Source organism: Anomaloglossus baeobatrachus, chromosome 1 (genome assembly GCF_048569485.1).
Source record: "Anomaloglossus baeobatrachus isolate aAnoBae1 chromosome 1, aAnoBae1.hap1, whole genome shotgun sequence".
Taxonomy (NCBI): Eukaryota; Metazoa; Chordata; class Amphibia; order Anura; family Aromobatidae; genus Anomaloglossus; species Anomaloglossus baeobatrachus.
This window is the reverse complement of record NC_134353.1, coordinates 697,429,929-697,445,100: the sequence shown is the minus strand read 5'-3', so window position 1 is coordinate 697,445,100 and position 15,172 is coordinate 697,429,929. Positions and strand designations below refer to the sequence as shown.

General features: G+C 51.2%; 1 protein-coding gene across 1 annotated transcript in view; it reads right to left on the bottom strand.

Moving 5' to 3' along the window:
- Nucleotides 1–15,172, bottom strand: part of SLC5A1 (solute carrier family 5 member 1) — a 154,591-nt gene that overhangs the window by 128,412 nt on the left and 11,007 nt on the right. The window contains exon 2 of the mRNA XM_075320715.1: nucleotides 14,343–14,414. Within this exon, the coding sequence (XP_075176830.1) occupies nucleotides 14,343–14,414 (72 nt within the window). The remainder of the gene's footprint in view (nucleotides 1–14,342; nucleotides 14,415–15,172) is intronic.

The following is a 15,172-nucleotide window of genomic DNA, read 5'->3' as shown; positions in this document are numbered from 1 at the left end:
TGTCTGCAGTCTACAGGACCTCTGCTACCTGTCTGCAGTCTACAGGACCTCTGCTACCTGTCTGCAGTCTACAGGACCTCTGCTACCTGTCTGCAGTCTCTAAGATGTCTCCTATCTGCCTGCGGTTTCCAGTATCCCTGCTAATGTTCCTAGCCTCCTGTTCACCTGTAGGTCTGCAGTACTTCTACAACCTGTATCCCAAGTGCATTACCTACCTGTCCTCACCTGGATCTTGGGCTTGCAGGATCTCACTCACCAGATGAGCCTAGACACAGTGTGCTCTGTCAGGCATCATTTTGGCTGTATACGCCCATTGCAGACGAGCAGCAGGACATAGTAGTATGAGAACTGTTTACTTAATTTAAAGATTTTATAAAAACATTGATACCTCCACCCATTATTAGATCAGAAAGTTTACAGGAAAGCAAATGAGCAATACCTGTAATTTCTGGATATTTTAGGTGATGAACTCACCATTGGATTTGCATAATGTCAGAGTCAAGGTTTAGCAGGGGCACAAGGAAGTTGTCTTTAATCCTCCAAAAGAATGAGAATTTTTATCCGGCTCATTAACACGGCTCTATTTTGCAAGGTGTTTATTCTGTGTACTATTGCTACACACAGAAACTGGCGCTGTGCCTGCTTGTGCTAACAACGCCATTGATTTAAGCTTGAAAGTTACTAGGTTTCTTCCTTATTAAAAAGTTTACATTTAGTTATATATAGTTGTGAACAGCTAACTTCTAAAATACTATCATGTAAAGGTACGCATTAATGATATTGTCTATGCAAAGGCGTGACAGATTAACATGATACAGAAGAAAGTATTGTCAGTGTCTTGTCAGCCCTGCATGCATTCATGGACACATACCTGCCCATACCTATATACTTGTCAAACAGAGGAGTAACCTATTAATGCATGTATATGATTTTTTAACGTACTAGGCACAGCTTTTGGGCATTCATGCTGCCCAAAACACTGGCAGCATGAATCAGACACTTGTTGCGTTATTGCAGCTCTATATGTTCTTTCTGAATTTCTGTGGCATTTGAGAGAAAACATATTTTGTAAAACCAGTCAAGGAATTTGTGTCTCAAATGACTTGTCCAAAGCAGGTCCCCAGCAGATTCCCATGACTGACAGGCCTCTTCCCATGGGTGTGTATAGGAAAAGACTTGTCAGTCAATTGGATCAGGCATGGAGAATCTGTTGTAGCCCATCCTCGTGGTCAAGTTATCCAAGACACGGAGACCCTACTTCATCAAGATCGGCACGGTTTATGCTTACGTCGTGAGGTGGGCATGTTGGAGTGAAACGTGCCTGATTAAAGGGAACCTGTCACCAAGTTTTTGATATCCCATCTGAGATCAGCATAATGTAGAGACAGAGACCCTGATTCCAGCGATGTGTCACTTACTGAGCTGTTTGCTGTCATTTTCATTATACAATGTAACCTCGGTTAACGAGTAACCCAGTTAGCGAGTATTCCGCTTAACGAGCAAAGCTTGCTGTGAATTTGTAACTCACTTTACGAGCAAGCTTTGCCGTACGAGCAAAATACTCATGTGACGCCCTGGCCTATCAGGTCGTCACAGGGTATTGTGGAATCTGCCCTTCTGCTTCCACCCTCCTTGGTTACGGATCCTGGTCCTTTGGTGTTACTAACAGCTTGGCTAATCAAAATCCTAGGAACACTTCCCACTTTAACCTACCAGACACACCATTGGGGGGCCTAAAGGGAATAGGGCCGCCCATATGGGGGGTTGGTGAGGGGAAATTGAGGAAAGTGACAGTTGAGCTTAGAGAGTTGTGTGGCGCCCTGGACAAGCCAGGACATCACAGGTACTGCAACAACACACCCCGGTTAGACACATCAGTCACACGCAAATCCATGTTGCCTCCCTCCAGGGGCTGATGTCCACACCAGGTGGGGTGGAGCCAGGCGGTTGGCCCCACCCACCGAGGAGTACACAGTCCTGGAGGCGAGAAAGAGTGTTTGTTGAGTTTTGGAGTAGAAAGGGAGAGGAGTCAAGTAGTAGTGGAGGAGCAGACTGACCATGTCCGGATACGTGGCCCGGGCACATACAGCAAGGTTGGCAGACGGTGGTGACCGTCTGCAGGAGGGGCCGATTGACGCGGAACCGTAGGGCCGGGGACGGGTGGTGGCCCGCCGGTACCGAACCGGGGAGCGAAGAGAAGCCAGCACCATTCGGCAGGGCCTACGGACCCCGACCAGGCTTGGAGTCGCCGTAAAACCGGTCAAATCTGTTAGCTACGGGAACCTCCAGGGTTTCCCAGCAGCAAAGACCCAATTGAAGGCAACCGCTCAACCGTGAAGGGAAATACAGTCACCGCCAAGGCTACAGTTCCCAGGGCCAGACCCTGCGGGCAAAAGGGGCTCCCTCGGCATCTATCCACGCTGGGGAGCGGGTTACCGGTGGGAAGCCATCGGGGCCGAAAACACACTACAGGTGCAGGGAAAGACAGTCACCGCCAACCTACCGGGAGTGACCACCGCAGCCGTCTGCGGAACCCGTCCATCCAGCCGTTTGTTTTACCAGAGACTCTGTGTACGTTACTGGCTGAGTGAGTACCACAGTGCCATCTGGCACCGCGCTGCCCCCATGACCCTGCACCTCACCAAACCCTGCCATCCATCTCCAGTTACCCTCACCGGGCCCCAGGACCACCAAAACCCCCTACCCACGGAGGGGAGAGAAACATCTCGGCTGCTCCCTGTCATCGCTCCCGGGATCCCCGTCCAGAGCAGCGGTGGTGTCCCAACCTCACCACAAACCGTGGGTGACATCACGAACAGACTTCCCCAATTCCAAAAACTACCCCCTTTCACTCACGGACGAGGAGCGCCGCTCGAGTCCCCGGATCCGGCCCACCGCTCGAGCCACCGAGCAGCAAGCAGCAGGCTGCAGCAGCGCCGGACCCGAGCGCCAGCGAGAGCGCAGCAGCGACGGCTCCCTCCCCGTCCGCGACAGTTGAGCAGTGGAGAGTGAAAGGAGAGGAGGCGTAGTGGTGGCTCTCGTGAGGAGAGGCCACGGAGGAGAGCTCCTGTGTACTACCGTGTTTTTCCAAAAATAAGACACTGTCTTATATTTTTTTTGCCCCCCAAAAAAGCGCTAGGGCTTATTTTTGGAGGCGGTCTTATTCTTGGAGAAACACGGTTGGGGGTAAGTTTACCCCCCCCCAAAAGCAGACCCCCCACTTCCCAGGAGACTCATACTCACCAGACCAGGACGTCTGCGTGGTTCCCAGGTCCTCCTGTGATCTCCGGTCGGTGCTGCACGCCGTCCTACCCTGCTGCTAGCTGACACACACAGGAGATCCCAGACACACACAGCAGATCACACACAGACACACAGCAGATCACAGATATACACTGCAGATCACACACAGCAGATCGCAGGCACACACAGCCGATCACAGATACACACACAGCAGATCGCAGGCACACACAGCCGATCACAGATACACACACAGCAGATCGCAGATATACACAGCAGATCGCAGATATACACAGCAGATTACACACAGCAGATCGCAGGCACACACAGCCGATCACAGATACACACAGCCGATCACAGATACACACACAGCAGATCGCAGATACATACCTCCCAACTTTTAAAGAAGGAAAAGAGGGACAAAGTTTGCGGCGCGCGTAGCGCGCCGCGGCAAATTTTTAGGCCACGCCCCCTAACCACACCCATTTCACAGTCACGCCCATATCCACTCCCCATCCACACCCATTCAGCACAAACACGCAGGCAGCCGGCGGGCCTCCAGCACGGACACGCAGGCAGCCGGCGGGCCTCCAGCACGGACACGCAGGCAGCCGGCGGGCCTCCAGCACGGACACGCAGGCAGCCGGCGGGCCTCCAGCACGGACACGCAGGCAGCCGGCGGGCCTCCAGCACGGACACGCAGGCAGCCGGCGGGCCTCCAGCACGGACACGCAGGCAGCCGGCGGGCCTCCAGCACGGACACGCAGGCAGCCGGCGGGCCTCCAGCACGGACACGCAGGCAGCCGGCGGGCCTCCAGCACGGACACGCAGGCAGCCGGCGGGCCTCCAGCACGGACACGCAGGCAGCCGGCGGGCCTCCAGCACGGACACGCAGGCAGCCACAGTGAGGCGGCCGGTCGCCCGCACAGTGAGGCGGCCGGTCGCCTTCACAGACAGGCGGCCGGCCGCCTTCACAGACAGGCAGCGGGCCGCCCGCACAGAGAGGCGGCCAGCCGCCCGCACAGAGAGGCGGCCGGCTGCCCGCACAATGAGGCGGCGGGCCGCCCGCACAGACAGGCGGCGGGGGGTGCCCGCACAGACAGGCGGCAGGGGGGCGCCCGCACAGACAGGCGGCAGGGGGGCGCCCGCACAGACAGGCGGCAGGGGGGCGCCCGCACAGACAGGCGGCAGGGGGGCGCCCGCACAGACAGGCGGCGGGGGGCGCCCGCACAGACAGGCGGCGGGTGGCGCCCGCACAGACAGGCGGCAGGGGGGCGCCCGCACAGACAGGCGGCGGGCCGACCGCACAGACAGGCGGCCGGCCGACCGCACAGACAGGCGGCCGGCCGACCGCACAGACAGGCGGCCGGCCGACCGCACAGACAGGCGGCCGGCCGACCGCACAGACAGGCTCCGGCCGGGGGTGAGGGGGGAGGGAGGGAAATCAGCGCTGGGGAGATTAGTTTACTGTACCAGCAGCAGCACAGGCAGCGCTCCTCTCTATGCCACGTCTACTAGGATGGTAGGAGGGAAAAGCAGGGAGGCGGAGAGAGAGTGGGTGGGCGGAGCCCGGGAGCCGGCCGTCCCGCCCGTGGCAACGGGACAAACAACGTAAAGCGTGAAAGTCCCGCTGTATCCGGGACGGTTGGGAGGTATGCAGCATGTTAGAATGTGTACATAAGATCCCGCTGGTGGTGGCCGCAGCTTATAGGCCCCAAATCTGGTGACAGGTTCCCTTTAAAGTGAACCTGTCAGGTGCAATATGCACTCAGAGCCAGGAGCAGTTCTGGGCACATATTGCTAATCCCTGCCTAACCGTCCCTGTATACACTAGCATAGATAAAGAGATCAAGAACAAATATTTTTAAAGATCTTATATCTTATGCTAATGAGCGCGGGGACTAGTCCGAAGGGCGTTACTTCACTTGGCTAGTCGGCTCGCATAGCATGTTAGCATGTTATTACGCCCCTGTGTGAGTACTAACACGCTATATGAGCCGACTAGCCAAGTGAAGTAACGCCCTTGGGACTAGTCCCCGCGCTAATTAGCATAAGATATAAGCTCTTTAAAAATACTTTTTCTATAGATGCCTTTATCTATGCTAGTGTATACAGGGACAGTTAGGGAGGGATTAGCAATATACACCCAGAACTGCTCCTGGCTCTGAGTGCAGATTGCACCTGATCGGTTCCCTTTAAAGGGAAACTGTCACCAGAAATTTAGCAAAAAAAATAAAAGATTCCCCTCTGCAGCTCCTGGGCTGCATTCTGGAAAGGTTCCTGTTGTTATTGTGCCCACTTTGAGACCTAAAAAAATACTTTATGAAGTCTTACCTTTTTGTATGCAAATCTGTTTTTATGGTCACGGGGGCGGGCTGCCTGGCGTCCGTTATTCCCCCTCCTGCCGCTGTACGCCGTCCCCCATTGCTCATTTCCATACATGAGGACGCCTTCCTCATGTAACTGTCCTCCTGAAGTTTTGTGCATGCCCAGTGCCACTCTCGCGGGAGTAAGCACTGTGCAAAGTGTGAACGCTTTTGAGGTGATTGCGCAGGCGCGAGATTATGGGCGGCGCTGTGATTGTCATCAGCAGCGTCATCCAAGTACCTGCCCATAATCTCGTGCCCGCGCTTCTCACTCTGCCTCCACCGTTATGCGCAAGCACTGGCCATATGAACCACGTTACCTATTACCATGGGCGCGAGATTATGGGCGGCGCTGTGATTGTCATCAGCAGCGTCATCCAAGTACCTGCCCATAATCTCGTGCCCGCGCTTCTCACTCTGCCTCCACCGTTATGCGCAAGCACTGTCCATATGAACCACGTTACCTATTACCGTGGGCGCGAGATTATGGGCGGCGCTGTGATTGTCATCAGCAGCGTTATCCAAGTACCCGCCCATAATCTCGTGCCCGCGCTTCTCACTCTGCCTCCACCGTTATGCGCAAGCACTGTCCATATGAACCACGTTACCTATTACCGTGGGCGCGAGATTATGGGCGGCACTGTGATTGTCATCAGCAGCGTCATCCAAGTACCTGCCCATAATCTCGTGCCCGCGCTTCTCACTCTGCCTCCACCGTTATGCGCAAGCACTGTCCATATGAACCACGTTACCTATTACCGTGGGCGCGAGATTATGGGCGGCGCTGTGATTGTCATCAGCAGCGTTATCCAAGTACCCGCCCATAATCTCGTGCCCGCGCTTCTCACTCTGCCTCCACCGTTATGCGCAAGCACTGTCCATATGAACCATGTTACCTATTACCGTGGGCGCGAGATTATGGGCGGCGCTGTGATTGTCATCAGCAGCGTCATCCAAGTACCTGCCCATAATCTCGTGCCCGCGCTTCTCACTCTGCCTCCACCGTTATGTGCAAGCACTGTCCATATGAACCATGTTACCTATTACCGTGGGCGCGAGATTATGGGCGGCGCTGTGATTGTCATCAGCAAAGTCATCCAAGTACCTGCCCATAATCTCGTGCCCGCGCTTCTCACTCTGCCTCCACCGTTATGTGCAAGCACTGGCCATATGAACCACGTTACCTATTACCATGGGCGCGAGATTATGGGCGGCGCTGTGATTGTCATCAGCAGCGTCATCCAATACCCGCCCATAATCTCGTGCCCGCGCTTCTCACTCTGCCTCCACCGTTATGCGCAAGCACTGGCCATATGAACCACGTTACCTATTACCATGGGCGCGAGATTATGGGCGGCGCTGTGATTGTCATCAGCAGCGTCATCCAAGTACCCGCCCATAATCTCGTGCCCGCGCTTCTCACTCTGCCTCCACCGTTATGCACAAGCACTGGCCATATGAACCACGTTACCTATTACCATGGGCGCGAGATTATGGGCGGCGCTGTGATTGTCATCAGCAGCGTCATCCAAGTACCCGCCCATAATCTCGTGCCCGCGCTTCTCACTCTGCCTCCACCGTTATGCGCAAGCACTGGCCATATGAACCACGTTACCTATTACCATGGGCGCGAGATTATGGGCGGCGCTGTGATTGTCATCAGCAGCGTCATCCAAGTACCCGCCCATAATCTCGTGCCCGCGCTTCTCACTCTGCCTCCACCGTTATGCGCAAGCACTGGCCATATGAACCACGTTACCTATTACCATGGGCGCGAGATTATGGGCGGCGCTGTGATTGTCATCAGCAAAGTCATCCAAGTACCCGCCCATAATCTCGTGCAAGCGGTAATAGGTAACATGGTTCATATGGCCAGCACTTGCGCATAACGGTGGAGTCAGAGGGAAAAGTGCGGGCACGAGATTATGGGCGGGTACTTGGTTAACGCTGTTGATGACAATCACAGCGCCGCCCATAATCTCGTGCCTGCGCAATCACCTGAAAAAGCGTTCACATGCGCAAAACTTCAGGAGGACAGTTACATGAGGAAGGCGTCCTTGTGTATGTAAATGAGTAATGGGGGACTGCGTAAAGCGGCAGGAGGGGGAATAACGGACGCCAGACAGCCCGCCCCCGTGACCATAAAAACACATTTGCATACAAAAAGGTAAGACTTCATAAAGTATTTTTGTAGGTCTCAAAGGGGGCACAATAACAACAGGAACCTTTCTAGAAGCAGCCCAGGAGCTGCAGAGGGGGAATCTATTACTTTTATTGTGAAATTTCTGCTGACATGTTCCCTTTAACTGGTAGGGGAGCCAGGATAAAGCAGAGCTGAAGTTGTTGGGAAGCTAGGACCCAGCAGCTCTGCTCCACAGGCAAGAGACCACTGATCGGTAATAGAAGCCTGCAGATGTCACTCTGCATAGGTTATTGCCACTGCTATCTGCAGGAGAGAGAAGAGCTGATTGCACGGTCTCCTCAGCTTCCTGACTCCCCGTGTATCTGCAGCAGTGAGAAGCCACACACGGGGAATCACAGAAAAGCTGCAGAGAAACGCAGGCTCCGGGACTGGGGGGGTCGGCTCTGGGGGAGGGGGGGTCGCTCTGCTGCAGGGAGGGGGGTCGCTCTGCTGCAGGGGGTGATTCATACCTCAGCAGCAGTCACAGGAGTAGGTGCGCGCTCGGCTCTGTAATGAATAGAAGGGAGAAACAGCGAGGCGGGGCTACAGTGGGTGGGTGGAGCCCGGGATAAACAGCCTCACGGGCGGGACCCGGGATCAAAGGCTCAGAAGAGGGACTGTCCCGCTGTATCCGGGACGGTTGGGAGGTATGCAGATATACACAGCAGATCACACACAGCAGATCGCAGGCACACACAGCCGATCACAGATACACACAGCCGATCACAGATACACACACAGCAGATCGCAGATATACACAGCAGATCACACACAACAGATCACACACAGCAGATCGCAGGCACACACAGCCGATCACAGATACACACAGCCGATCACAGATACACACAGCAGATCACACACAGCAGATCGCAGGCACGCACAGCCATAACAGATACACACATCCGATCGCAGACACACACAGCCGATCACAGATACACAGAGCAGATCGCAGGCACGCACAGCCATCACAGATACACACATCCGATCGCAGGCGCACACAGCCGATCACAGATACACACATCCGATCACAGGCACACACAGCCGATCGCAGATACACACATCCGAACACAGACACACACAGCCGATCGCAGAAAAACACAGCCGATCGCAGACACACACACAGCCGATCGCAGACACACACACACACAGACACACACACACATCCCATCCCATCCCATCACATCCAGCACTTACGGCAGCAGAGAATGAGAGCAAGTCACGTGTCCGGCCGCAGGTCCTGTTCGTCGCGCTGCACCGCACTGCCTCTCAGGATTCTCCCGGCGAGAAGAGATCGGTGTCACTGGATGAGGTGAGTGTGTATGCGATCCGATGTGTGTGTGTGTGTGTGTGTGTCTGTGTGAGCCGATGTTTGTGTGTGCGATCTGATTATGTGTGCGATCTGACTGTGTGTGCGATCCGATGTTTGTGTGTGTGAGATCTGATTGTGTGTGTGTGTGAGATCTGATTGTGTGTGTGTGTGTGTGAGCTGATGTGTGCGGGTGTGTGATCACTGCAGGTCCTGATGCTCAGTGTCGGGTGAGTGTAATTGCCGGGTGCCGCTGTGTATAATGAAGTGTCCTGCAGTATCTGTATCTTTTTTAGCTGCACGGACACTTCATTATTGATCCGGGACTAGGGCTTATTTTCGGGGGAGGGCTTATATTTAAGCCTTTCTCCGAAAATGCTGAAAATCCCTGCTAGGGCTTATTTTTGGGGGAGGTCTTATTTTTGGAAAAACACGGTAGGTGGCAGACGATGGTCTGGGCCTGGTAGGAGCTGGAACTCCGGTTGCAGGGGACAGTGTCAAGGGGCACGGACTGCCGAGGAGGGCGGCCGGCGGCCTTGAGCTATCACCGGGCAGGGGCCAGGGCACGACGGCGTACGGGGACCCTAGGCTGGAAAATAGCTTCACGCGTTCCGGTAGTTTACCAGACGGGGGTGAAGACTTCAAGTGTCATCCCCAACCCGCTCCAAAATCAGAGTACTAGCGCACCGATGGGATAGGACTTTCCCAATACAGTCCAAAGAAATCCGACGCGTGAACCCTGAGAGCAAGGTCACTCCGTCAGCCATACGGGTGAGCGGGACCTGAAGAGTTTTATACCCACAGGTCCAACAGAGACAGAGGTGCCAAGGACAGGGCCATAGGCTAACAGCAACACCAAGGGAATGGACCCAAGCTTGCTCCCTACAAGCTGCAGTGGTGCTCAGAATTCTGTTTTACAAGCTGTCGGTGTGGTTATTCCTAGACTGAGTGAGTACACTGAAATACCCCTGTTCCTACCCCAGCGGCACCCATTCACCAACCATCCGACGGGCCCCGAGACACAAACCCCCCACCCACGGAGGGATTAAAACATCAGGCTGCTACACCATCGTCACCGGGCTCCCCAACCGCAGCGGTGGTCCCTCACATTACCACGCACTGTGGGTGGCGTTACGAACTTTCCAAAAAAAAACCCCTGTGTATATAGTCCCCCCTTTCATCGAGTGGCTGTGCGACCCCCAGGTCCGGAGACCCCTCGAGCCACAGTGGATCAGGATCCGAGCAGTAGCGGCCCGGCTGCTGGCACGGGGGTGGCACACTCACCACACACACTTCCGGTTCCGTACATCCACCGTGCTCTGACCCGCTCTTACAGTTTGCACAAACACACACAAACACACACACATATTATGCTCCCCTTACCTTCCATTCCATTGCCGGCCTCACGGTTCTTGTAGTTCGCTGCTAGAGGATGTGTATCGGGTAACCATCACAACGAGGGAGGAACTTCCGCTGTCAGCCGCTACTCAAAGGCAGCGCGCTGACCAATCAGAGGCAAGCGGCTCCTGCCTTTGATGTCAGCGCTCTGGCAGCGGAAGTTCCTACATCGGTCGCAATGGTTACCCGATACACATCCTGTACCGGCCATCTGAAGATCCAGGAGGCCGGCGATGGAATGGAAGGTAAGGCGAGCATAATATGTGTGTGTGTGTGTGCGTGCTTGTGTGTGTGTGCGTGCTTGTGTGTTTGTGCGTGTTTGTATGTGTTTGTACGTATGTGGAATGGCACAATAGGGGACCAGGATGGGACATTTAACAAGCTGTGGAACGAATTGTCTGCATTGCAATGATTTCCTATGGGAAATCTTGCTTTGCTAGACGAGTAACTTGGTTAACAAGCACAGTCCCAGAACGGATTGTTCTCGTTAACCATGGTTCCACTGTATCTGTTTTCTCTGCTGCAGATCTACCAGTTATTTGAATGTAGAACAGGGATATAACGAGCTCATGAGTATGCTGGACTATCTGGCCGCAGGCCTAATAGTCCTCTAATGGTAAGCTCTTGCTAATTAAAAGTGATTTTAAAAAAACGACACTAAGCAGCCCAGTAAGTGATACATCACTGAAGTCAGGGTCTTTTTTCCTTCATCATGCTGCTCTCAGATTAGGTGGCATAAACCTGGTGACGGAGTCCCTTTAATTAAGATGTGTACACTTCTTAATGAATCAGGCGGGTCTTAAAAGTGGTGAGCTTCCATGCACCTCGCCACATATCTTACTTCAGTTAACGACATGAGTAAGCCAGGTATGACATAACTTGTCAGGAATTAGACAAGCGGGTGTTTTCACACCCCGTTCTGCTCCACCCATTTTTTTTTTTTTTTGCGCAAAAATGTTACATCTTTTCAAAGCATTTTCCACTAGCTTTCTGGAGTAATTACTTTGATGAATCTGTGCCTTAGCATTAATCCAGTTTTGTTTGAATAGTATTACAGTTTCCCACCTATTAAATGTTTTACTGTAACCTCAACATATCTTACCATAACCATTATGTGTGCAAGTATCTCACTGCTATATGGGATACATTTGCAATATAGTGGCCCATGAAACTATTTGGATATGGATAAATTATCTGATGCTATGTCCAGTTGGATAATTGCTGTTCTGCACCAAACTGTTCCCTGTGTTAGACCAGTACTGATCTGCCATTGAAGATTTAAGCGGGCTTTACACGCTGCGATATCGTTAATGAATTATCGTCTGGGTCACGTCGTTAGTGACGCACATCCGGCATCATTAACGAGATCGCAGTGTGTGACACGTTCGAGCGATCTTAAACGATCGCAAAAGCAGGCAAAATCGTTTGCTGCGGAGAGGTCGTCCTGGAACAAAAAATCGTTCTCTGCACATTAGAGATGTTATTCGTTGTTCCTGCGGCACCACACATCGCTATGTGTGACACCGCAGGAGCGACGAACATCTCCTTACCTGCCTCCACTGGCAATGCGGAAGGAAGGAGGTGGGCGGGATGTTTACGTCCCGCTCATCTCCGCCCCTCCGCTTCTATTGGCCGCCTGCCGTGTGAAATCGCTGTGACGCCGCACGACCCGCCCCTTTAGAAAGGAGGCGGTTCGCCGGCCAGGGCAACGTCGCAGGACAGGTAAGTGCGTGTGACGGAGGTAAGCGAGGTTGTGCACGACGGGCAGCGATTTGCCCGTGTCGCGCAACCAACAGCGAGATCGCAGCGTGTAAAGCCCGCTTTAGGCTGTGTCCGCACTTTGCGTTTTCACCTGCGTTTCACCTGCTTTTCTGCAGCGTTTTGAACTGCAGCGTTTTCATGCCAAAATGCATGCATTTTGATTGGCCCTTTACACACACACATAGTCTGACAATTAAATTAATGAAAAATATAAATTTTTTGGAATTTTAGCGATAAATATTATAAAACCGCTATAATTATATTAAATATAACTAATTTCTTTAGGATTTAATACATTTTATTTGTTTTCTTTTTTTTTCCCTTTTTTCATAGTGTTTGACTGTTTAAACTTTATTTAGCAATGTCTTTATGTTCAAAACGCATCTGTCTTTAACCCCTTCAGCCCCCGGGCACTTTCCGTTTTTGCGTTTTTGTTTTTTGCTCCTTTTCTTCCAAGAGCCGTAACTTTTTTATTATTCCGTCAATCTTGCCATATGAGGGCTTGTTTTTTGCGGGACGAGTTGTACTTTTAAATGAAATCATAAGTTTTATATATATAGTGTACTGGAAAACGGCAAAAAAATTCCAAGTGCGGAAAAATTGCAAAAAAAGTGGGATCATACAATAGTTTTTGGGATATTTTATTCACGGTGTTCACTATATGGTAAAACTGATGTGTGGGTGTGATGCCTCAGGTCGGTGCGAGTTTGTAGACACCAAACATGTATAGGTTTACTTGTATCTAAGGGGTTAAAAAAAATTCACAAGTTTGTCCAATAAAAGTGGCGCACGTTTTGCGCCATTTTCCGAAACACGTAGAGTTCTTATTTTTTGGGATCTATGGCTCAGTGATGGCTTATTTTTTGCGTCTCGAGCTGACGTTTATAATGGTACCATTTTTGCGCATATGCTACGTTTTGATCGCCTGTTATTGCATTTTGCGCAAAACTTGCGGCGACCAAAAAACGTAATTTTGGCGTTTGGAATTTTTTTGCCACTACGCCGTTTACCAATCAGAATAATTGATTTTATATTTTGATAGATCGGGCATTTCTGAACGCGGCGATACCAAATATGTGTATATTTATTTATTTTTTAACCCTTTAATTTTCAATGGGGGGAAAGGGGGGTGATTTGAACTTTTAGGTTTTTTGTTTTTTTTTAATTTTTTAAAACTTTTTTTTTACTTTTTTTATTTTATTTTACTAGTCCCCCTAGGGGGCTATAGCAATCAGCAATCCGATTGCTGATCGCTATCTGCTGATCACAGCTATACCGCTGTAATCAGCAGATTCAGTCACTTTCTTTCTTCCTCTGCTCCGTGCCGAGGAAGAATGAAAGTGAAACTTCGTAGCACCAGGCGTCATCACATGACCCTGTGCTACGATGGCAACCACCGAACGTCACGTGATCACTCACGTGACGTCCGGAGGGGGCGGCGGTAAGTAAAAAAGATGGCCGCGCGCATGTAGATCTCGCTGCCAGACTTTGGCAGCGAGATCTAAGGGGTTAATGTTCCGGGTGGAATGCGATTCCACTCGGAACATGTAGGCACACATGTCAGCTGTTGAAAACAGCTGATATGTGTGCCGATCCACGCCGCCTGCCCGCGGCAGGGGGCGGGGCTTAACGGGACACGATCTATGACGGATAGATCCGTCCAAGGTCGTGAAGGGGTTAAGCAATGGAAAAGCATATAAAAAGCGCTTAAAACGCGGTAAAAACACACGCGTACTTATCGCGTTTCTGTGCTCAAAAGCAACATTGGCAAAAGCAATTTCTGCCAGAGGATGCATTTAGAACTGCAACTACGACGACGCAAAGTGCGGACACAGCCTTATCCTAAGGCTGGAGTCAGATTTGTGTGTAAATCGTGCGAGTATCAGACCAGCCACGGCTCTCCTGACAGGAGCGGGTTAAATCACAGAAATACATACACCGGAGCCGCTCCTGTCAGAAGAGAAGCCAGACGGTACGGGCAGTGCGATCCGATACTCGTATGAGTCACACGCAAGTGTGACTCCAGCCTTAGAAGTAAGAGTAGTGGACAGCCATTTTAATTAAGTTCCCTTTTCTTAATGACACTTACCGGCCACCACACCATACTGCGTCCTGCCAGGAAGAACCCTCCTATTGTACCACGGCTTGTCCTTACCATAGCCTGAAAGAGTAGACAAGGTAAAAGGTCAAAACACATCACAGATTCTGAATGTCATTATCTCATTACACAAATTATGGAAAATTTGGGTTTATGATTTTTTATTTTTTTTTAAATCTAATGACTGATTGTTATGTTTTTGTATGCCATGATTTAAAAAACACTTCTATTTTTAACCATCAAATATGTATTTTGCACAAAACGCTCACAAAATTAAATACACACACACACGGAGACACATACACAGAAAGAGACACACACACACACACACAGGAGACATACACAGAAAGAGATACACACAGAAAGAGACACACATACACAGAGAGACAGACACTGAAAGACACACACACACACACACAGAAAGAGACACACACAAAGAAACACACACAAAGAAAGAGACAGTTACCCTGGATTTTTATCAGGTGGCCTATAGCAACCAATCATAGGACTGCTTCTGTTTTGTTACAGGTCAAGGAGCTCTGACTGGTTGCTATAGTTAAAGGATAAGAATGAGGAGTTTGAGATAAAGTACTTCACATTACTTTGGTAGTCATTTAGTTTATTTGTGTTGCATATCTGTGGTGTTGAATATATGATGTGAAGAAATGCTTCTATTGCTTTACTATTTTTCGTTTTAATAATAAAACTTCTGTCTGTTTAGTTTGTGACTTTTATCTGAAAATTATTTTTTTCTTAACGTGTTTTATTTTGTTATAGTTAAAAATAGTTGGTTACTATCCCGGGCAATGCCGGGTAATGCA